Source organism: Corvus kubaryi, unplaced genomic scaffold (genome assembly GCF_017639235.1).
Source record: "Corvus kubaryi isolate FWS band 111438036 unplaced genomic scaffold, C.kubaryi_AGA036_p1.0 127, whole genome shotgun sequence".
Lineage (NCBI taxonomy): Eukaryota > Metazoa > Chordata > Aves > Passeriformes > Corvidae > Corvus > Corvus kubaryi.
Genome location: NW_024580662.1, coordinates 519,173 through 542,097, shown reverse-complemented (window position 1 = coordinate 542,097; position 22,925 = coordinate 519,173). Strand labels below are relative to the sequence as shown.

The 22,925-nt window shown below is 45.0% G+C and overlaps 1 protein-coding gene across 12 annotated transcripts in view; it reads right to left on the bottom strand.

Moving 5' to 3' along the window:
* MTMR3 (myotubularin related protein 3) overlaps positions 1-22,925 on the bottom strand; it is a 74,637-nt gene extending 51,712 nt beyond the window's left edge. For 9 of the 12 annotated variants that reach the window (XM_042023380.1, XM_042023393.1, XM_042023400.1 and 6 more), the window contains exon 1: positions 22,841-22,870. In XM_042023380.1, the coding sequence (XP_041879314.1) occupies positions 22,841-22,855 (15 nt within the window). In that variant the 5' untranslated portion in view covers positions 22,856-22,870. Of the gene's footprint in view, positions 1-22,171; positions 22,216-22,840 lie in introns of all 12 variants that reach the window. The other 3 variants (XM_042023408.1, XM_042023432.1, XM_042023417.1) reach the window with 2 other exon arrangements.

Below are 22,925 nucleotides of genomic sequence, written 5' to 3'. Positions count from 1 at the left end.
TCTGCCCTCCCTGCACTTGAGCAGCAACTCCTTCCCGGGAGAACAGCCAGGCATTTCCACCAGCCCACTGCCAGTTTCAGCTTCTCCAAACTTTCAGCAGTTTCCTATCAAGTTACCTACAGAGGGAGAAGATTCCCAGTGACGTTGCCCTCAGCCAGGCAGAGCAGGGAAGAGCTCTGCCTCCCTACAGGAATTAAGACACACACAGGACTCGGATGCCTTCCCCTGTTAAATCCTGCATTTCGATCACAAGGGACAAACTGGTTTGGATAATCTACCAGCACACTGCCTCCAGGAAAGCTGCTGCTTCCTGGCCTTTCCCTGGTCAGCTGATTCACAGAACCATGGAATGGTTTGGGCTGAAAGGGTCCTTAAAGCTCATCCAGTTCCACCCCCTGCCATGGGCAGAGACACCTTCTGCTACCCCAGGTTTCTCCAAGCCCCGTCCAACCTGGCCTTGGAAGTCCTCAGTTCACTAAAGCAAAAAGAAAAAGCAGGAAAAGCAAATACCTTCCCTCCTGTAGTTAAACTGCCTCAGTATCTTCCAAGTATTAAGACAGTTGGTTATTCCTATCTTTTTCCACTTGTGGAAAGTCACAGTTAATTTCAGAAGCAGGAAATGTAACAGCAAAATACTACTTTCCATTCACGAGTTGTACTTAAATAAGAGCTGGAGATGGACCTCAACTCAAACAGCAGGCAAAGAAAAAGAATTTTAAAGAGGGTCCTGCCCATGAAGGCACACAGAAAAGGGACACGGAGCTGTCTGAGTAGCCAGCTTTAGTGAGGAGCAGTGAAACTGCATCTCACCAAGAGCCTCAGCAGAGCAGCCACGAGGGATTGAAGCACCACAGCCCTCTGATGTGGGAGGCAGGAGGCCCATGGAGGAGTCTTGCAGTGATCCTGTGATCGCCTCAAGAAATGTTTTAATGGGCTTCAATTTCCGTAGCTGGTTTGGAAGATCAATTACACACATTAGCAGTATCTGGTGTGAAGTGCAAAGGTCTTTAATAGAGCAGTTAATTTTGTCACACTGCATCTGTATTCCTCTAGAGACACAACAGTGCTGCTTCAGAACCAGTTGACTCTAATGCAATAGTTAGACCAATAGTCCTCCATCAACTAAATCAAGGTAGATGCTCTGCAATCTTCAAATCTTGAATATGTCAAGGACAAGAACAACTACAATTTCTAAAGTCACGTCTCCAGATTGCCCAGGGAGGCTGAGTTCAGACAGGACAAGTCCCCAAAATGTTTTCTCCACAACAACTTCCATAATACTGAAAGCATACAGGCTTGTTCCCTTACACCAAAGTTGCACAGCCCTTCAGTGCCAGGAAGGAATTTAGTTGGATTAACAGAATATGCTTATTCTATAAACTAAACAGCACGAAGCCAAAGTTAAATATATTTAGGCATTTCAGAGACACCAAGAAGGGTTTGTGGTTGCTTGAGGCACAGATGTGTATCAAAACACAGAGTTTCAGCTAGAATTGAGTTCTGCAACAGACTGCAGCTCTGCTAGAGAAACAAGGTTTGACAGGTCTCCAGTTAATAGCCACAGTCTCTCCCTTCTCCTATTTAAAGTAAAAATCCATTGAAGTTCAAGCTTCCATAGGATACCAGCAGATACTTGGTTGATGTGGAAAACTGAATTAATTCTATAAGGTACCTGCATCTCCTTTGGTCAATCTTGCAATCCAAACAGCTATTCCAACAGGAATGAGTTTCTCCAGGGAACAGGAAGATGTCCCTTCCTACCTGCTCACTTAAACCAGACCACAACAAGCTGTCTACAGCAGATCAGTTTTTACCTAAAAGAGATATTCCTCCACTATCCTATTTTATACTAAATGACCTTTTCAAAAGCACAACAAATTAGTATATACAGACACTTATTTAAAACCTCTCTCACTTATTTTCCCTAAAGAAACTCATTCCTTTTGATAGATACAACAAACCCTGAGAAGGAAGAATAACAGTACAAAGAATGTAAGTAGTCATTTAAGTGTTTTATCCTTTAGAGAACATTCACTCCTTCCCTGTGTGACTCAAAACAAACCTAATTTACTAAGAAAGACTTGGTTGCAATTAAGAGATAAATCATCATTTTAAAGAAACAAAGGTTTGGGCTCTTCAGCACATTACCCAAACACAACACATCCACATCTCTCCCATAGGCACTGCAGAAGTCAGTGCAGTTCACAGCTCACTCTGTTATTGATGCATCAGGGAAGGCAATTTTCATTTAATTCCAGATTTAAAAAAATATGCATGTCAGGAGACTGCAGTCATCCACTTCAATTTTTGCATTTCAATCATTATCAGCCAGCAGGACTTAACCCTCCTTTAAAGAATAGAAAGATTAATAACCATCCTTACAGTGAATTTACCATGTCCCCTTTAAATTGCACTTTATAAAAACATACCAGAGCATGAGTGTATTAATCCACGAGCTTTCCTAAAGATGTGAAAATAGCACAAGTCACATTTGTAACACTACAGCTCTTACCTGTGACTTTCAGATCTCAAGCTTCAATTAAATACACAAAAGTAGCACTCCACAGTAAAAATTAAGACCAACTAAATCTATTTTTGGTCTCTATCATTCCATTTGAAGCACCCTCTGGTAACCACCTGAGCAGCAAAACCAAGCCTGTACTTACTGAACATGAACTCTGAGAAGTCTGCATTAAACCCATGAGGGTAAAATATTCAAGGTGCATTTGCTTGAAGTGAAAAGGTAAATCTGGCAAATTTTGGTTAAAAAAAATTAGATACAACATAGATAAGGAGCAATAAACTTTGGGGTTTCCTCTGATGAAATTAAATGGCAAAACCCCCTGACCTCAGCTGACACCCTGGGTCGTGCTGCACACATGGGACTGAGCTGCTGAAAATGTACAAACACAACTCTGAGCCTCCGTTTGCTCAGGTACTCAAGGACCTCCTTAAACATCTTATGAGGTGCTATCCCTGGTCAAAATCCAAACCAAGAGAGGGCAGGAATTTCTTCCCTTCCTGTAACTCTCCAGGCTGCCTGCAGGAACACTTGCCATCAGATCCAGGGGGACAGAACTTCCCAGAAAGCTTTCCTTTGAGAGACACGCAAATTCCCCACCAGATTCCTGTCACAGAAATGAAGTTTAATATCTAATTACAAAACAAACCAAAGTTGCTTCTGCCCCTTTGAGTGCAAATTGGAAGGTACAAAGAACCAAGATCAATACACATGCAAAAAAATCCAGAACAATTTGGGATGAGTGGGAGAACAGCACACCAGGGAGTGCAAGCCCCCACTGGCACAGTTCCATTACATCAAGCTGCTCTTTGGACTCATCCAGCTGAGGTTTGAAGATCATCAGGCATATCCTTTCTAGACAATTCCAATATTAAAGCTGGAATCTGAAACCAACTTCAGAGAAATACTCCATGGCAAAAGAAACCTTCACACTCTGAGCAAAACCAGAACAAGGGTAGGAATAATGCTCAGAATACTTAAATGTGCCTTGCTTTTATTGTAAGCCTTTATTTCAGAAGGTTATGCAGCTGGTGTAACACAAATCTACATGCGAAGACAAATCTAGAAGCAAATGCTCAGAGCTGAGATGAAAAAGCATCTGTAATTTAGATAAATAACAGCTCACTGCGGGAACAACCTCAGCATTCAGGTCTTGTATTTCAGAGCCTGCACAGTTTTGCTCATTTAGATTCAAATGCCAAAAACCAGCCCAACTCCTCTCCTGGATGAAAGATTACATCTTTATGCAGGAAAGCTTAGTTGGAAGCTGAGATGAGTCTGTCAAGGAAGGACAAGGATCCAAGGTATGCATGTTTATTAAAAGTACCATTTCTGTGTCATTAGCTTGGAGATGTGACATCTCTGCATCAGGTCCAGCTGACAGAACTGTTCCACAAGAATTCCCTGATGGTAGAGGCCTCCAAAATAAAAAATGCCACCATGAACCAGCCACTCACAGCCAAACTTCCATGTTCAGCCTGAACAACTTGAAGCTTGAACTAAAGATTTCTCTTTTCCAATTGCCACTGGGTTGGGTGCTGAAAAACAGATCCTGCAAGAACAGAGTGGCCTGTTCTGGTATTTTACTATTTCACATATTTCAAGAAGTCAGAGCACTGGTGTGTAAGGGAAGGGATCCTTGACAGGCTGGCACAGCTCGGTGCTGGATTTTTGGACTAAGCTGTTACATGGAGTTGCACAATGAGTAAACAAGGGAGGCAAAGCTGACAGCCCAAGCCCAGCATTAATGACCCAGCAGGTATTTTCACTGCTCATACACACCATGGAAATCAACTTGTAATTGCAGCCTGAAGTAGCCCTACATAAAAACCATGGAGTGGTTACACATTAGGAAATGCAAGCACTGTGATCACCGGTGAAGCTTCTGCTCAGCTTCTCTTGGAATATGTATGATCCTTAATTCCCTTCTCCATCCTCTCCTTCCCATAAACCCTCACCCAGTGAGCTGAGTGGGATAATATTCTCTGAACCCAGACCTTTCCATTCAGTCATTTTCCTTAAACCCTGTAGTCAGTGTGGAGTCCTGAAGCAGGTCAGTCCTTCTCGCACTGCTCATTTTATGGCACCTCTTCTGCTAAGGATCCACAGCGCTCAGCAAAGCTACTACATTGTTCCTTATGTTAAGTGGCCGGTAATGGACTTTTAAAAGGCTGGAAAACTAAGGATGGTAAGAGTTCAAGCCATCAGAAGGATCTTCTGTGCCCAGAACATACATTCAGAGTTTAGTTTTTTGAATACTCCCAATTTTTACAGTATTCCTGCTCTGTGGTTGGGAAATACAACTCCACTGCCAGGGGTCTGAGCAGCAGAGTTGAGCACTCAGGCCTGGAGCTGTGTACTCAGCACCCAAACCATAACTCTACACACACCTGGAAAGGTTCCCAGCAACTTCCTAGCCAGGACCACAATCCACAACCAGGCAGGGACACACCTGCCTCTCCAGGATGGCACTGGCCTGACTCACCAGACCACCACCTACAACTTCTTCCCAGATAAAGCCACCTCACCCAGTGCTCCTACAAATACCAGGTAATTTAAAATCTTAGTGGGCCACCTGGAAATTCTGGATTTCTTCAGGTGTCCCATCCTACTGCAGCCTCTGTTTAGAATTACCTCGGTTATTACCTGTGGGGATGAACTACTGATGTCAGCACACTCACAGCAGTGCTCAAAAGATCAGCCAGATTGTTAGATACCTGAATATCCAATCATCATTCCTCCCACAAACAGCTTAATCTTTATATTAGTTTATTGGCTCAGTTGCACAGCACAGACAAACCTCTTTGGGAGGGAGGCAAACTCCTGGCAAGCCTTCAGAAGAGGCCAGCACTCCCAGTTGGCATGGGAGCTTCAGCCACAGCCATTGGTACCAGGAAGCCCAGTTCATCTGGCTCTGGGCCCCAGTTATTTCTCCAGCAACTTCAGGAGCAGGCTATTTTCTTGAAACCATTGACAAAAAAAGCTGCTAAATTAGCTCACAAGTCAGTTTGTGTAACACAGCACAGGCCACCTGCCTCAGTGAGGCCCCACTGCCATGCTTTGTCTGCCACAGCTTTAACTCTTACTTAACTTATCAAAAGGATGTCAGAAGTCTTATGCAAGTTCACCTCTAACGTACTCGTTATCCTCTTAGGAGCCACTGAATGAAACGTGAGTTAATGAATAACACAGTAGGAATTATTTCATTATCCCCCTGGTGAGAGAGAGCCATCTAATTCTTGGATATGATGTCAGACTTGAGAAACAGCCAGTGGTACTTACTGAGGCTTCCACTGCTCACTCAACTGCTACAGCAGTGGTGTTCCCAAAGAAAGGCTGCAGGCTGCTCTGACAGCTCGGGAGCAAAGCTGCTCCAGGAGAAATCAGGAATTCAAGCAGCAGGAGCGAGGAACTGGAGCCTGTCACTGCTCCCACAGAAGGGAGAGGTTTTTAGCAGCCCACATTTAATATATAGGCCTTGCACAGGTATGGGAACGAAGGCAGTAAGAGCATGTCAGCTCTTCACATTTCCCTCTTTTACAGTGTCAATCCCATTGCAAGTCACCATTTGTCTCTGCTGCTAAGTCAACCTGTCTGTTAAACTCCATCAGAACCCCAGGACACCTACTGAAAGGGAAGTCTGGAGCAAGGAATAGATCCTTCATCAGTCACTGGCAATCCCATCTTCTGGCATTCCAGGCTGCCTCACTTCCACTTTAGTTCAACGAACACTTTTCACTATAGAGCTTGATGCATTGTGGCTACAAGTAAATGCTCACTCCTCTGTGAAAAACACACACCTCCTGCTAGTGCAGGGAGTGAGGAGGACAGCTCCAAGAAAGACCAAAGTGTCCTTCAGGTCATCATTTGCCTGCAGTAACAATCCAGCTCTAGGTTGCCTGAGCAGTTTGTATGTTTAAAAGACCAGGCAGCTTAAGAAGATGTTTAGGGCTGGTACTTTACTGGTGTCCTCACTGTGAAGTCCATCCTCACTGCTGTCAGGACAGCTATGCCTGGCAGTGCCCTTCAGATAGCGTGGCTCTCAGGATACGTGTTCCTTCCGGTCCAGAACACCCCCATACTTCCTTTACATTAGGAGGAGCAGGAGGGGCAGCCAGAAGTAAGAAAGCAGAGCACATTTGAACAGCTCACAACAATCCATTACAGAACCTGCAGCTGTTACTTAGCACGTATTCCCTTCTAACAACCTGCCTGATGAATAAACTACTACACAAGCAAGCTAAAAACATAAGCAAGAGGGAAAACCAGAAAGCCTGGGAGACCAAGGCTAGAAGATGGACTTCTCGTGTACATGGAAAACCAGAACTATCTCCCTGACGTGTTATAGCCAACGAAGGGCCCAACAGAAGCAGATTTCTCTGCATGGACCGCAGAAATTCTCATTCGAGGGAAAGATTCCCCCATACCCTGCTGCTTGCACTCACTCCTGAGCAGCCACAGAGCACTGAGTCTGTGTAACACTTCAAAAGCAAATGACAAGCATGCCACACTCCTTATCGAACTGAAAGAAACACTATCTTCAAGCCTAGCACGTGCTGTCCTGTCATTCTCACGTGAGTGTGCACATGGAGGACGTATTCATAGTCCAGGCCTGGCACCACCATCACTGTCAGGATTGCAGTGCTGCAGTATATTTAGAATGGCTCTGTTAATACCATAGCTCACTTCCACAATGGTGTTAATATATCCCAGCCTGCAAACCCCCTACTGTCCCACAAGCATTCAACTTCAATTCTTCAATTACTGTTCAAAATGCCAATATTTAGGATACAAATCTCATGGCAGTATCTGTAAAACTGACAGAAAATTCAGTAAGAAACCATGAAAAGCTGACTTTGGAGCAACTTTCTGTCATGTGAGAAGTTTCTGTAGTGGTATGGAGCAGCATCTCCCTGTGAGGAGCATCTGTGTGCAGGAACACCTGAGCCTTTGAGCCATGCCAAGGTGCTCCCTCAGCAGTCAGTGCCCACTCAGCCCTCAGCTGATCAGCAGGGCACACAGCTGTGCTTCAGCCTACACAGAACAGTGCCTCAAGACACAACAATCAACACACAACACCACCGAGTGAGGTAAGACACACGTTTTCGAGGTGTGATGCCATATAAGAGGGTAATGGGATTGGCTGATGCCCTCAGTGCTGAGGCTGTGAGCTCGAATTCTGACTTGTACGGTGATACTGCTGAAGTTGAACCACGTGCTTACATTCCCCACTGAGTCAGAGCTGTCCTTACACAACACATCCAAGTTCCTCAGAGCTGCTCAGCAGCCCTTCAGAGGCTGCATCTGTGCTACTTTACAGCTGTGCTGGTTAACCAGGCTCTCCTGCAAGAAAACTGCCAAAGCCGTGCACAGCCGAGAGAGATTGCTCTCTCCTGGAAGCATCCTCAGTGCCATGTCCACAGCAGCTGTACACCAAAACTGCCCCTGGGGCCTTAAGGAAGATTCTCCTCACCAACAGCCAGATTTTGGGTCTGATATTGTCTCTTTTCAGCAGCCCCACATTCTATCCCTCAGTGAGCAGCTCTTACCTATTTTGGCCACACACTTCAGGAGACACACTTGATGCAGCTGTGTGGTCTGCTGGGACAGACAGCAATATTCAAATGTCTTTAACTCTGCAGTTTCCAGCTTAAAAACACTTAAGACTCACTAGGAGGGAGTAACCAATGTCATCCAGACTGTCTGGGGAAGCATCAGTCATTTAAAAAAGTAGCTGCACACTGCAGCTTGGGGTTCAAATGTGAACAAGAGCTCAGGCATTCCCTCTATTAACAAAAAAAGCCACTACAGCTCTTCCCCACACCCCAAGCTTTTTCCCAGCATTAAGTAGGTGCCTAAGTGAAAGTCAGTTATAAAGTCATTTTATCACCACCACTATTTTCTCAAAGCTTAAAAATTAAATCAAGTACTCTGCTATTGGAATTTTCATTACCAGGAAGTTGCAGTAATGCTTATTGCATTATGGTTATTGGTTTGTTCTCCCAATATGATAACTGCATCAGTTCAATGCTTTGAGTTAATTATTGTTGTTGACCTGAGGTAAATGCAAACAGAAACCTAAACAGCATGGAATAAACAGTAGGAAGCCAAGCTCGACTATGTAAAGGTAAACCAAATACTTCATGATCACTCGCAAGTATCAGGGAAATTCTCACACAGCTCTCATATGAATGAGAAATTAAAAGCCCTGACAATCACAGCTTCAGAAAATGGCCACAGAAAAACTATATAGTGAGGTAAAGACTCAGGCATTTTTCCTGTATTTTAACACTTGGGATTAGCACTAAAGAAACACATAAAAAACACATAAATTTTATTTTAACACATAAAAAAATAACTAGACCATAGATTACAGTATTTTCAGAATATTCTGTCAGATTCTCCCAGCAATAAAGCATAAATAAGCATAAATGATTCTCTGGAGAGTCCACCACACCTCCACAGATTCTCTGGAGCTTCTTCAGCACTGATGAAAAAGTACCTCCAGTGGTACTGTTTTCTCATTCGACTGAGGGAAAAGCGCTCCAGCACCCAGTGGGTGATGAAGGCAGCAGTCAAGAGTCAGCCTTGGCACAGACCGATTGTGCTGAAGGGCCACCAGTTGCCATGGAAGTCTCCCCGAGTTCCACTGCCGAGGCTGAACTTGGAGGTGGTCAAACAAGTGGCTCATGTGAAGCTGCTGCTGAGATGCTCAGGAAAGCCTGTGAACTGCCCAGAGGAGTGACTGCCACACAACAATGTGCTCACTGCACAGCAGTGCTCCAACATCACTGAATAGACAATGCAAAGAGCCATTCAAGTGTCAGTCTTCCAGAGCAGCCAGGACAAAGTGCTTTTTGTTTCTGTCTTTGAGATCCTGACAAATCAAAAATAGATTAAGTGTGCTGGCAGACTGGCTCTACCTCCCAGCCGGATACGTGATCCCGGGGCAGAGGACTGCCAGTGCTCTGCAGTAACTCACACCCAGCCATGCCATGCTCTGCTCTCCCTGGGAGAGCTCTGGAGGGAATCACACCTTTGAGCTTTACAGGAAGCTCACAGGGAATCACTCTGCTTACAGTCAAGATCAAATATAACTCAGAGACCAGAACTGCAAGTCCTAATTCTATAGGTTAAGAGGAGTCCCTGCCTGAGCCCAGAAACCACGGAAGGCTTTATTATCTCTGGCAGAGGCTCTGAAATAGATACATTTGTGTTTTGTACAGTTTCCATTTAACCTGCTAATTTCCTCAGCATTATTTTTTGCAGCTCAGGGACAAATAGAGTTACTAAGTAACTCTCCAGGATGAAGTTTCAGTGCATTAGTTCTCACTGCTGAATTAAATACATAAGCATCTTAACAGCCACAAATCCAGCAGCCCACTACTCCATAACCCACAAGGACTACACACATTTTATCTGTGCAAAACACATGAGCATTTATCAAGCAACATATCAAATTTTACCACAAATACTAAACAAAACCCAGCAACTCAACTGCTTCAGTTAACAATTAATAAAAGCTCTGAGGAAAAGGAATGCATCTGCTTCCACTTCCTACATAAATCTCAAGTACATCTGAAGCAGTACCTCAGATACAAGAAGTTTCAGGAGCTGCATTTGTAAAGGAAATTTGAAATCACCAGTAGTGGATATCCTTTCAGCACTGAGGCCTTCCTGTGCTAGGTCAGCCCAAGCCCCCAGTGCCTCCAGAGTCACAGGATCCATGGAACAGCCCTGTCACCCTGCTGTTAGCCCAGGCTACAGCTCTGTGCCCAGTGAAGGCTGCTCTAAATCAGTACCATCAGCACAGGTACCCTTTAACCACAGAAACACAGCAAAGCACTGCAAAAATACTTGTTCCATTCTTTACTTGCAGCAAGCCTGGTCTAGAAGGGCTAAAAGTCCCCTGCAGAGTATCAGTGTAGTCATGCTGAGCACAGCACTAAGACTGCTTGTTAAACTCTGAACAGGCAACAGGCTGACACAACACACAGGTGGAGCTGCAGATTTCTACCTCGAATGAGTCTGCAAGGAGCCACTGTCACTCTGTCACTTGTGACAAGGAGTAAAAGCACTGGATGGAAGAGAAAGAACACTGGAATTGTGATGAACTTAACTTCCCTCCAGCAGCTCAGTAAGAGCACCAGTTCGGTGAAAGGTTTGCACCAAGCTCTCTCAAAGTACTAAAAAGGATACAATTCAAGCCTTCTGCGTGACACCAAACAAATCTGCTACTTTTCCACTTGAAAATTCAGTGAGACTTCAAAGCAGGACACACCTAACCAGACAAACTAGAGGATTAATTCCTTACTTCAGAATTGAAGCCTTCAGACCCTTCCATCCAACCTACTTCATTTTAAAGATATTCCGTATACCCAGCATATGGTAGAGCATTCACACAGCCTATTTTGTGTAAATGAGACATTAGTAAGGATTTTTTCCCGTTCCTCCCCCCAAATTGTCATCAGATACAATGTAAAATATATCACTTCAAGATAAGTGATAGACACTCATCTCAAATATTTCAAGAAATTTCCAGGATTCCACAAGACTCACCAGCAGACCAACTCCTAAATCCTGATTTAGCAGTTCCATAAGCAAAACTGAAGAATGACAAAGGTGTAGCATGACAGGCACAGCTGCTTGTTCACTCCAGGTCACATTTACTTTTCTGCTAAAGGAAAAACTCACTGGGTAGGTGGTAGGTTTTGAGTGACACACACCTTGGTATTTAAATAACTGAGATCTAGAGATGTAGGACAGAGTTGAACAAGCAGGAGTTAACTCTTCAAACAAACACAAGTTTTAACAGGATAAATTCTTATCCTATGCTTAGAGTTTAGAGGTTACAAAAAACTCAAGAGATGGAGGAACAGATCAGCACCAGGCAACAAGCTTTTTATAACATGGCAAAGATGCTCTGAATTCCGTGTAGAGGCTGAGCTGTCACTCACCCAGCATGATCTATGGATTCCCAGCTCCACAGAAAGGTTCACACTTTCACATTCTGACATGCAATAAGCTCTCAGTATGTTGTTTAATCTCTGAGTTCTGCTTAAAATGCTATTAATAAAATAATCAAAGTAACCAAGTCAGGGTTTTTAGAGGTCACGGCTCCTCAGGAGTCACCTAACAAGCAGCAGATTGTTCAGACAAGTTTCAAGCCATCAAATTTGTTTCAACATGTACAAACTCTGCTAAGTCAAGTCTTTCAACAACACTCACCAAAAGGTGACCCAGGGGAGAATACAAGGGCACAACCTGACTAATTGCTGTTCAGTCAAGGTGCTGGTTGTGTTTTCTTTTGCAGGCATGATGGATGCACGGGGTTGTCCTACCACAACTGATCTTCACACAGCTGCACAAGCCCTCTCTGAACTGACCCCAGGGTATTCCTTCACCTTCCGTATTTTAATTATTTACAAATAGTTAAGCTGATCTTAAGAGCAGCAACCCCACACAGGGACCTAAGTTCTTCCTCCTAAGTTTGCCAAACAGGAGGTCTGAAGCTCTAGAAAACAGGTGCTGCAACACCAGCTTAAAGTTTACTGCTAACCAATCCAAGGAAGTTTAAAAGTTGACCTTTCACAAGCAGGAAAACCCCAGCTGGCCACAGCTACAAATGCACCACAAATGTGCTCCACAGCCACATCTTCAGACTCCTGAAAATCAAATATATCAGCACTGCAACCACCAAGACTCATCGGCCCAGCTGAACAGACTGGAATGTTCTGTGCACCTGCAGAAGTGGCTATCGCCTTCCAAACCCAGCCTGGAAATTCAGATTAGCTCTACGAATTAATTTTCTTGGCAAGAGGCAGCATAAAAACCGGTGGAATTTAAGCACATGAATTAGTTTTTGAGGGTGTTTTGCCATTAGGCCTTTCTTTAAACTGTAAGCTAAACTAGATTCTCCCCAGCCCACCTGCTCACTTCTTGCACAAAAACCTTCAGTCCTTTCTTGTCCTTGTCAGGATCCAAGTCACTTCAGACCAATTTCTTTGGACAAGGCATGTTTTAAGTGACTACTCCTTGCCTTTGTGAAGTCACTTTATCTCAATATACATTACTAGACCAGTAATAAATTTACAGAAAAATCATTTCTTAACTACTACATAACTTGGTCTGCTGAGATTGACCCATGCTAGCAAGGATTTATGATGAGACTAAAAACTGAATTTTGTTGAAAGAACCAGAAAAAACCTAACAGTAGTTAGAAATACTTAGAAATTGAAAGGAGACAAAGTAGATTAAAGCCATATTGCAATCCTGGGGAAATATGTTCAAATACATGAGGCTTAGCCCTACTAGGTTTCTGCTTTGAATACCAAATAATTTGGGTCTAGGAGAAAGAAGCATGCAAGAAGTAGGGAAGGATCTGCATCCAGCAAGAGCTGATCAGGTAATCCCCTCCTCTGTGAGCCGTGGCCCAGCCTCAGGCACTTGTACAGTTTAGAAAACTGGACAGTAACTTGAAATACTAATGTTTAGAAAAATAAGCTACAGGGCACAGTAGCTTGTAACTTACTCTTTAGGGAGGTGCCAACTGCTTCCTCCCCGACCCAAGCAGATCAAGGTGCCTTATGCAAGAGGAAAAGTCTTCATACCTGAGTGCTGAATGGGACCACGGCGGGCTGGGACATGATGCAATGGCACCATTAGTTTTAATGGGGCTGCTCTCTGGGCGTGACCCTCCAAGGAAGGGAGCACCTCAACTGGGACCATACACAAACAGCTTAGTAAAAAACCAGGCTTCAAAAAGAAAGCAAGAAATAGCTCTTATTGTCTTTGCTATACCAGTCTTACACTTGTCAAATGAAGCAAAATCCTTTGTCCACAACTCCCCAGGCTGACTCCTTCACCAGACCCACCCAGCTCAGGCATCAGCAGTGGCAGTGATGAACCCAACCATCCTCCACAGGTGAGCAGAGCATCAAGCAGGTTTCCAAATTGCTTCCTACTCCAAGCTGATTACAAGAGCAGGTTTGACACTGCTGTTTCCCTCAGTGAATTACTCCAGAACTCCCATTCTTAGACTCTTCTGCTGCTCAGTTATCACCAGCCCTTCAAGAGTTCACAGGAAGAAGTGTCTGCGCAATGAAAACACTGCAGAGCAGTTGGAATGCCCCAGCAAAGGAAAGCTAGACAGCTCTCCAACCTGCCTGCCAGTCAACACTGGAGAAGGAAAGGATAATTTGCCTGGAGTAATGAGCTAAGTATAGAGCCACCATGATTCCAGTGCCCCAATTACCTCTGCAATTCTTCCAAATTCTTCTTGGGAAGAGCCGGCTCCAGCTGCAGGCAGAACCAGGGACTGGAAGCTACTGCCCTGGTCCAGTGCTTAGCAGACCAAACTCTGCAAAAGCAGCACCAAGAGTCAAGACCAACATTTTCTAACACACTAGAGTCTTTTTGCCATCCTCAGTTCATTACCATATTTCAGCACTTTAGGGAATCCTATTCTATTTTAGAAAACCCCTTGCCCAGTCCTCTCCCCAGGTCAGTGTTTAGCAGTCACCCTCATCAAGTGTCAGCATTCAGCCTGTCATTTAAAAGCCAAAATTCCAGTTTGACAAGTGCAAGGCATTTTGGTTCCAGCTTCTAAAGCCTGAAGAACTGAAGGGGGAGAAAAGCAACACGACAGTGACCAGGCACATTGGTACCATTATGCAGCTATATACAGAGCTACTACTTTTTGAAATTCACTGTTAATGAATATTTATTATTCTTTGACTTTAACAAGGCTTTATGTGTATTACTAATACAGCTCTATATCCACTGATGTCCCATGTGGTCACAGACTCTAAAAGAAGGACCTACAATTAGCTGTACCACCAGTTCTCCTGCAAGGAAGTTTCCCTCCAAATCCCCTTGTAATGATTTGAACACTGTAGGATACTGAACATACACGTATCGTGTCAGTACATTGAAGCTGGAATCCTTTTTATAAAGAATTTGGAATTTTGGAGCAGGTGTCTGATCTCCTTCCTTACTGACAAGTGTAACTGACCAGATGGCTTTGCGAGAACACAACCCAGCACAAAATATTAAACACTTGGCCATGGATCTCCGAAACTGAAAATTTCCATGTGGCTTCTCTGTGCAGCCCCGATTTACTCATCTGTTCCGTCCAGGGATGCTCTGCAGCAGTGAAGTACACTAACCAAACACCTCCAAATCATGTGATACTCATGCTTGAGTCTCAAGGGATTAAGAGATTCCAGCCCAAAGTAAAAGAAAACAAGCAAGCTATTGTATTCTGCATTAGAACACAACTGTGCCTTGACCATAATCCACCAGCCAAACCTACAAGGAAAGCCGAGCAGACCTCAAAATATTTACCTTGTTCCATCTTCCTCCTTTTTCCTCAGAGAGTTCAGATTTTCCCAAAGTGCAAAAAGGTGCATTCTTTTGGAAGTTACTCAAAGAAAGGTTCGCTGAACATAGACAAAGATGATAATTTAATTATAATGGGTATCCAACCAGAATATAATGCCCTGTTCACAGCAAATTCCTGCTACCAGCAGTGAGAGAAAATTAAGAATCTGAATTCTCAAATGTACTCATGACTAGTATGTTCACCAATCAGCACACAATTAAGCATTCCTGTTCTCTAATTGTAAAGATGAACACTTGTTTGATAAGGATTAGTCATTAATTTGATGAAAAGCTTATCCACTCTTAAAAAACCATGCACAGTGTTTAGATGGAAAGAAAAGTTCTGCAGGCAGAGGCAGTAAATTTGCAAGTTTACATTAAGTACACTTCACTTGCTTTCAAGCTTCCATTTATTAAAGGAAAATAATCAAAATAATCTAGAAATGCAATCTGCTTAGACATTTTAGTCAGGTTTCTTGGATCAAAAGTTCAACCATGCCTACACTACACTAAGTATTTGTTCTCAGAAGTTAATAAAAAGGAAATAAAGAAAATTCAAATACAACAATTAAAAAAAAAAATCAAAGCTATCAGGTCAAAACACTTTAAAAAAGGTGTTTCTACTCTGGTCAGACCACAGCAACCTGGCTGCACAGAGGACAGAGAAATGCCCTCATACTAATTTTCAAGCCAAGCTCCTCTGTGATACGGCAGGTGAGTTTTCTTCTCACTGCCTCTAATTTCGGCACATCTGTTCTTTGTCAGGAGACAGACAAGTGTTGGAAAAGCCTGAACTTAGAGATCCACAGAACAGTAAAAGTCAGCTTTGACAACAGTAATTTTAGTTATGGAAGACACCAAAGGCTGGATGCAGAAAAAACTGAGGACAGATTCCAGCTGCAGCACATCCAGCACCAGGACTGAAAATGTCTCCAAGCAAACAGCCCAACAAGGATGCAGCAAACAACACAACTGCCCAGCAGCTCATCTGTCTCTGGTTTAAGTTTCCATGATAGCAATTACACACTTGCAGATAGCAATGGAACAAGCAAAGCTTTCCCAGGTACACATTTAGGTCAATTATGGCTCCAAGAGATGAGATCAGACAGCCACAGCCACTGGCTTCCTCCCTGTCCTCACCTACTTGCAAGGAGAACAGGGACAGCCAGGCTGCTGGGGCCCTCCTAACTACCGAATAGGATATTCCAGGGAAATGCTTTCCACCAATTCCAAACCTAGAAATTCCAAGGAAACTTTCCACCAATTCCAGACCTAGCAGCAGCCACTTCCATGAGCAGCTCTGGAGTTAAAATTCATTTTGAATAGGTATAGTGATATCATAAAAGTGACAAGACAGAGCTTAGTGGTAGATCAGCTGCTGGACTGGATCACTCGGACATCTCCTGTACAAAATTGAGGCCTCACTTCCAAAGTACTGGAAGTTACTTTATTCAGGTAGCATCTTGTGTAGGATGTGGAAGGTATTAAGACCCCACATAGGCAGTTCTACCAGTACAGTTCAAATAAATTGTTCTTAATGTCTGTCTCCTCAGTCTTTTTGTTACAGTTTCTTTAATCCACCCTTCAGTTTCACTCAACTCTTCAATACTTTCAACTACTACTTCTAGCAACTGAAAAACCCAAAGCAGTATTCTAGTAGTCTACCCTTGACCTAGACAGCACTAAACTCTACACATGACAGGGAGGATACCCAAGGGAAGATCTGATTTCCCATCTGTTTTCTGAAATCCTGCCACCAGCTGTACAGAAACCCCAAAAAATAAGAACCCAGCTTGCCCAGAACAGTCAAACCTCAGAGAAACTGAGGAGTCAGACTCACAGGACCTCAGAGTCTTATGATGCACATGAGCCCTACATGAAAGGCTGCTCTCAGGGTGAGCTGGGGAGATGCCCTGCAGCGAGTCCTGCGTTTGCTCTGCTCTCCAAGGGCACTCAGGAAGCCAACCAAGTGCATCTTGTCTTCACAGACTCCGTGTCAACCTACACAGACAGGATTTCTGTCCTCTCCTCCCTCAGGTGCCTGGCAGCAGCTTCCCCCAGGCACTTCCACAAGCAGAAAAAGCAGCACTGGAGAAAACAAGTCTCATTTTGTCAGGAGTCTGCCCTTTCCTGGTTGATAGAGAAGTCAAAACCTTCCTTTAAAGGTACAGGGAAAAAGAAACTATTTTTATTTCTCTGTCCTTTCAGGTAACACCACAGAATCAATGCTTTGATTACAGCCCTAGCTTGCAGTCCCAAACTTGGAGAAGCAAATGAGGCCCACAAAAGGGCAACACAAAACTGTTCTACCAGTGTTTCTATAAATAATGTCTATACAAGTGCACAAATCTCTGGTATTCGAAAGAAAAACTACAAAGACTTAATTATGGCAATGCAGCAGCCTTCCTCCACAAATTCAACCTGAAGTGCATTACTTCCCCCCATACTGATTATATGTTCCAGAAACTAAACCTCAGAGTACCAGAACAATCCAAAATACTTAGAGACTATTAGACTTGTATATACAAAAGACTTCATCATACACACAGGCACCCTAGAGATTTATTTCATGCTACTTTGTTTACAGAAATCTCAGTTAAAGAAAGATTTACACCATTTTCACTGGTTTTCCTTGATTAAAGTCTTTCTTAAAATAGGGTACAAGAGCCTTTGGTAGAAGTCTTAGCCATGGGCCTGGTGTGCTCACAGCAAGGGAGAAACACATCCAGGTAGTAAGGTTACTTGTTTCTTTGAAAAGTAGGAAGCAGAAAGTACAATGGAAAAAGTCTTTTTCAATTCTTATCCCAGTATGGGCTAAACCAAGCAGGACCTGAGAGGTTAAACCTGGTACATCTGCTAGTAAAGAATAACTTCAGTTCTGAAATTAACCCAAAACAGTGTCACTCCGCAGATGACGCAGGAGTGACTGGACTAAAATCGAATGGAGGGGAGCACAGAACACTCAGCTTGAGACCAACACACACAGGATGGAAGAAGACAGTTAAGTATCAAAGTAACAGAATACAAGTCTTTCCCACATGGATATTCAGCGGGAAAATAGGGAAGCTCTGAGCTCCATGGCAGCCTTCCCTGCTGTCCACTCCCAGAAGTCCAAACATTTGAACATTTCCTGTTACGGCCTCCCTCTGAAGAACACACCCCAGTCTGGGGGGTGGTCTGTTGTGGCTGCCCTTCAGAAAACCCAGCTCTTCCCAAGTAGCCAGGGACTAACACCAAACTTCTGATTTCATTTCAGCTTCAAGTTAATTCCACAGGTGACAGGATAATTGTCCAAGGTAAGCTCATCTAGCACTAGTTCTAATGCTTCACCAGACAGAGAATAACTCAAACCCTGAAGTTGACCCCCACTATGCTGTTTGCATGCTGCAGAGTATTTTGGTGAACAAGCAATGCCACAGAAGTCAGCGACAGCATCAGCTCCATCAGCACCTCGGATGAAGCTCTCTACAGCAACCCCAACCTCATTTCCATCGTGGTTTGTCAGCCCATCACAATGAACGCTGCAAACAACAGTGAGATGTGCTGAGCAAGGCAAAGGACAACTTGCTTTGCTTGTCACCTCCCAGGGCTTCTCCAAGCCTCGGTTTCTTTGATGTTGTGCCCTCTTTCAACTAACGCCAAACTGCAAAGCTGTATTTTGAAATATTTACAATTCAGTATTTTGGGTCAATTTCTCTTTAAAAAGGGGGTTAATACTACTTAGGATCTATCTGCTTGTGTTACTGAAGACATATTTCATTACTGGCATGAGTGGCTGTGTACAACTGCCTGCCCCCAAGCCAGCCCACCAATGCTGCTTTACAGCTCTTCACTGCATTCCTAATCAAGAGGAAAAATAACAGATTTACTACTCCAAAATCAACTTCCACTGGAGTCTTGCTCAAGGTATTCATTTTTCAGAAGTGACAATAATTCAGTACAGCAGCTTGGATAAGTTTAGTTACAGTATCACTGAACAAGGAACATCCAGCTTCAAGTCTTCTGAAATCCAGCTCCCCAAAGGAAGGCCAAGAACACCCTATTTAGGAAGTCTTTTGCAGAGTTTGGGTTTTTCCCCCCTCCTTATCAGACTTTGGAAAAGTTCCACCACCACCATGATAGCTATTACAATGTCATTAGTTGCCTCACTCATGCATATACACACACAAATTCCAAAAAAACTTCCCGACGGATCTCACCACAGTTACCTTGTTGTAACTATTTTCAGCATTAATACCCATGAAGAGGAACAAGGCCTCTGAAGCATCCAGTTGTCCCCAGCAAGCCCTACACAGCACACATCCAGTTACCAGCTTAACCTGCAGCCACATTCAGGTGTCAAAACAACTGCTGCTTTCTAGACTTCACATGAAGATTCCAAATCCAAGGAGTTTCAGAAGAAAACCAAAGCCAGGAATCAGCAACTGTGTTTTAAGTGAAGCCTTTACAAACAGTGCTTTTTGCTGGACATCCGTGACTCCAGAAACAGCTTTCCCATTTCAACCAACATTCCAGAAAGCTGCCTGTTTGCCCTCCCTCCCCAGCTCACTTTGCATGGCTCTGCAGGCCCAAGCCTCACTTCCAGGCGCACACTGGTACTTCCTGAAAGAACAGAGCACCTCGGCTCAGAGCAGCACAACCTGACACCTTGTAACAGACTAAACGTCGGAGATACCACTGCTTGCAACAAGATCATGCTGCATTTCTTCCCTGCTAGGGCAGGCTGGTTCCTCCCTGTAGCTCTGAGCAGCAGCGATGGACTCGAGGCCTTCCTTAAGGGATGACACATTACTCCTGGAAAACCCACAGCCAGCTGGGGGTCACCTCCTTGACACCAGTACCAGAAATTATTAAGCAGGTGAGGGGAAGAACAGGTCAGGGCTACTCACACTCCAGTTTACCCTCAGATTTCTGTGGTATCAAGTCCATTCTCTCAGTGCTTCTCAACTGCCCAAAGCAAAGGGACAAAGTTTGGGCTGTTTTGCTAAAGCTGCCCTCCAAATAAGGCCAGTTGACACCAAAGGAGGCTGTGGTTTGTGACCTCTGCCTATGCCACAAGCAGCTGACACGTATGCAAGTCAATGCACACAGCAATCCTGCACCATTCGGGGCTAATGCATCCAAAGATAGAAGCTGGAAAGCAGCAGGGGCTGAGGGCTCCAGCTCTTTGCTGGGCATAGTAAATAGTCCCAGTAAAATGTCAGTATTCCAAATTCCTGAATTGCCACTGACTTCACTTTGAGGTCTCCACTTTGCCACTAACTTCATTTTGAGGTCGTTCATGCAAACCAGTCAGTCATCCTGAAATTTTGAAGCGCCGTGAAGAAAGAAATAGTTGTCTTTTAGCAATCCAGTTAATTCACAAGAATTGCAGCACAAACTGAGTTCTAGGCACATCCCTAAAGCTTTCCCGACAGCACTGGGAAGTTACAGCACCAATACCTAGAAGAGGGCTGAAGTTACAAGTCATGAAGCTCATTTCTCAGAGTTTAAAACCCACTCGGGATCTCACAGGCAGATCTCACACCACCAGCTACTCAAGCTCGAGACAAATGCAGAACAGTTGCACGTTTTTGTCTGGGACAATTCAGTTCCTAAGAGGTTATTTTGAGAGAAACATGACATTACTTTGATTCAGCCAGTGAAAGCTACTATGAAACAAGTGCATGTTTAAGTATCTGAATGTTTCACTCTGGTTCACAGGATGTGATAAGCACTAATTAGGCTGTTTGGAGTCATGTGCTCTGAAGACCCCACCCATACCAAATGGAAGAGTCCTATCCCGTTGTATCCAGTTACGCTTCCCAGTAGAAACAGCCTTTACAGCCCTTTGAACTGGGCAGGTGACAAGATCTCAAACTCCATGCTGGGCGCCAACCCAGTTCCTCCACGGAGACAATTCCTCTTCCCTGCCCCATCAGACTTGCCAGGCTCCTGCCCGTTACTCCAGCAGCCAAACGATCCCCTTCTCCTTAAGTTACTCCTTTTTTCCAGGTTAATTGCCAGCAAAGCACTGCACAGCCACGTTCCTCCTACTCCTGAAAGCTGACAACATACTTCTCTCCATCATCCTGGCTTGCACGTAGGTGGAATGAGATCTGAGATAAAATATTGCATCCTCTATTTCAGAAGCCTGGGCAGGCTCCATTTCTGTCTCTTCCAGCTGCAGATGGTCGTTTTTATGGAAAGAAAATAAATAAAATGAGAGCTTATCAACCTGACCTATTCCACCTTTGTGGTATCATTTGTGGGTTCCATGGCTTGTTCCTTGAGCAGGTTAACATTGATATTTTAATAATTGCTAATGCAGACTGTTCATGCAATAGATAGCAACAGTACCCCAGATAGGCACCTATAGCACCGCCAGTGAGAGAACTCAGCTTGGCTCTCAATTTATCATTCCTATAACCTGAAGTGGGACAAGAGCACCTTTCAGTGCACACACTCAGAAAAACATCACTGTTGGTGCACCTTTGCCCTTCCCCAAGCTCCAAAGCAGGCACAGAACCACTTGTCACTGAAGCATTTTAGAACCTCATGCCCCTCCTTCACTTATCTGCACGAAGTTTCAACACTTACAGCCCAGTATTTCCTGTGCTAGGAAAGAAAGCACCACTTCTATCTCGCAAACCCACTGTAATCAGTAACAGCTGAAGCAAAGCAGGTATCAGATGTCAGCCTCCTCCCCTCCAGTTTACAAGCACTCCTTCATAAAACCTCCCTCACCTCCACCAAGAAAAGTTCATTTCCAAATACCACATGCTTTAGTAACAGACAAAAGGCATCTCAGTGCTTTATCTGAAGCTCAGAACATGACAGGCACTACAACAAACCTGTCACAGCTCCTTCCGTCACGCTGCCATCCCTTCCCAGTGGACTCGCCTTTGTAACATACATATGCCTTTATATTCACCAGAAAGCTAAGCTGCACTTCCACTCAGCACTACCTGACATGATTCACTAGCCAAGTTCTTTTCTTCTAAAAGAAAGCCTTATTGCACATGGCTACATCACACAAGAAAACAAACAGGTGAGGCACACAGAAGAGTGCCTATGAGACCTGAAGTCTGCAAGAGTTCTGAGCTCACACCCAACCTTCCCACAGTGAGGGAAGTGTGCACAGAAAGGAAAGAAATCAGTTTCCTGTACAGAGTTGTGAAGAAAGACCAGGTCGCATCTGCTGAACAAAAAACATTCTCTAAAAGAGTAAGAGTAGGAACAATTTCAATGCACGAACTTAAACTCCATGTTGGGGGGCAAAGCACTTACCAAGGAAGGGCAACATCTGCTCAGATCCCAGCGAAAGAACAGGACTGTTAAAAGGAACACGGGGAAAAGGCGCAATTAAAGTCCCAAAACCACGTAAATAAAAAGCCTGAACAAGTCCCACTTATAAAAGGAACGGGAATTTCGGCCGCACGCACAAGGACAGCCGAACACTGCTGACACCACGGCCCCAGCGGCCGGAGCAGCCGAGCAAGGGCCGGCGGCTGCCAACGGCATGGGACGATCCTCGGCCGGGCTCGGCGGGGACCGGCCACCCCCGCGGGCCGGGCAGGGGGGCGGCAGCACCGGGCGAGGCTCACAGAACACGGGCACCAGGAGCCCCCCTGCACCGGGGAGCCCACCCTGCCCCGGCCGCCCGAACCCCGCAGCGCCGGGCCCGGCCCGGGGCCGCCCGGCATCGCCGCCCGCCCGGGGACAGGAGGCCGCCGCACCGCGGCCGCGGAGCCGGGCCGCCTTCTCCTCCTCCTGCCGGCCGTGCCGAGCGGAGCGGGGCCGAGGGCGCCGTGCCGGCCCCGCCGCCGCCACCCCTCACCCGCAGCCGAGGGGGCGTGTGCGGCCCTCAGTGACAGCGCGACCGCGCTCCGCCAGGCCCCGGCGCGGCGGGCCGGCCCTCCCCGCCGCGGGACAAGGGGCACCCTGGCGGGTCCTTACCGCTGGGCAGGGCATGGCGCGGAGCCCCTGCCGGGGCCGGGGTCGCTACGGGCTCGGGGCCGCCGCCGCCGCCTCACGGACACAA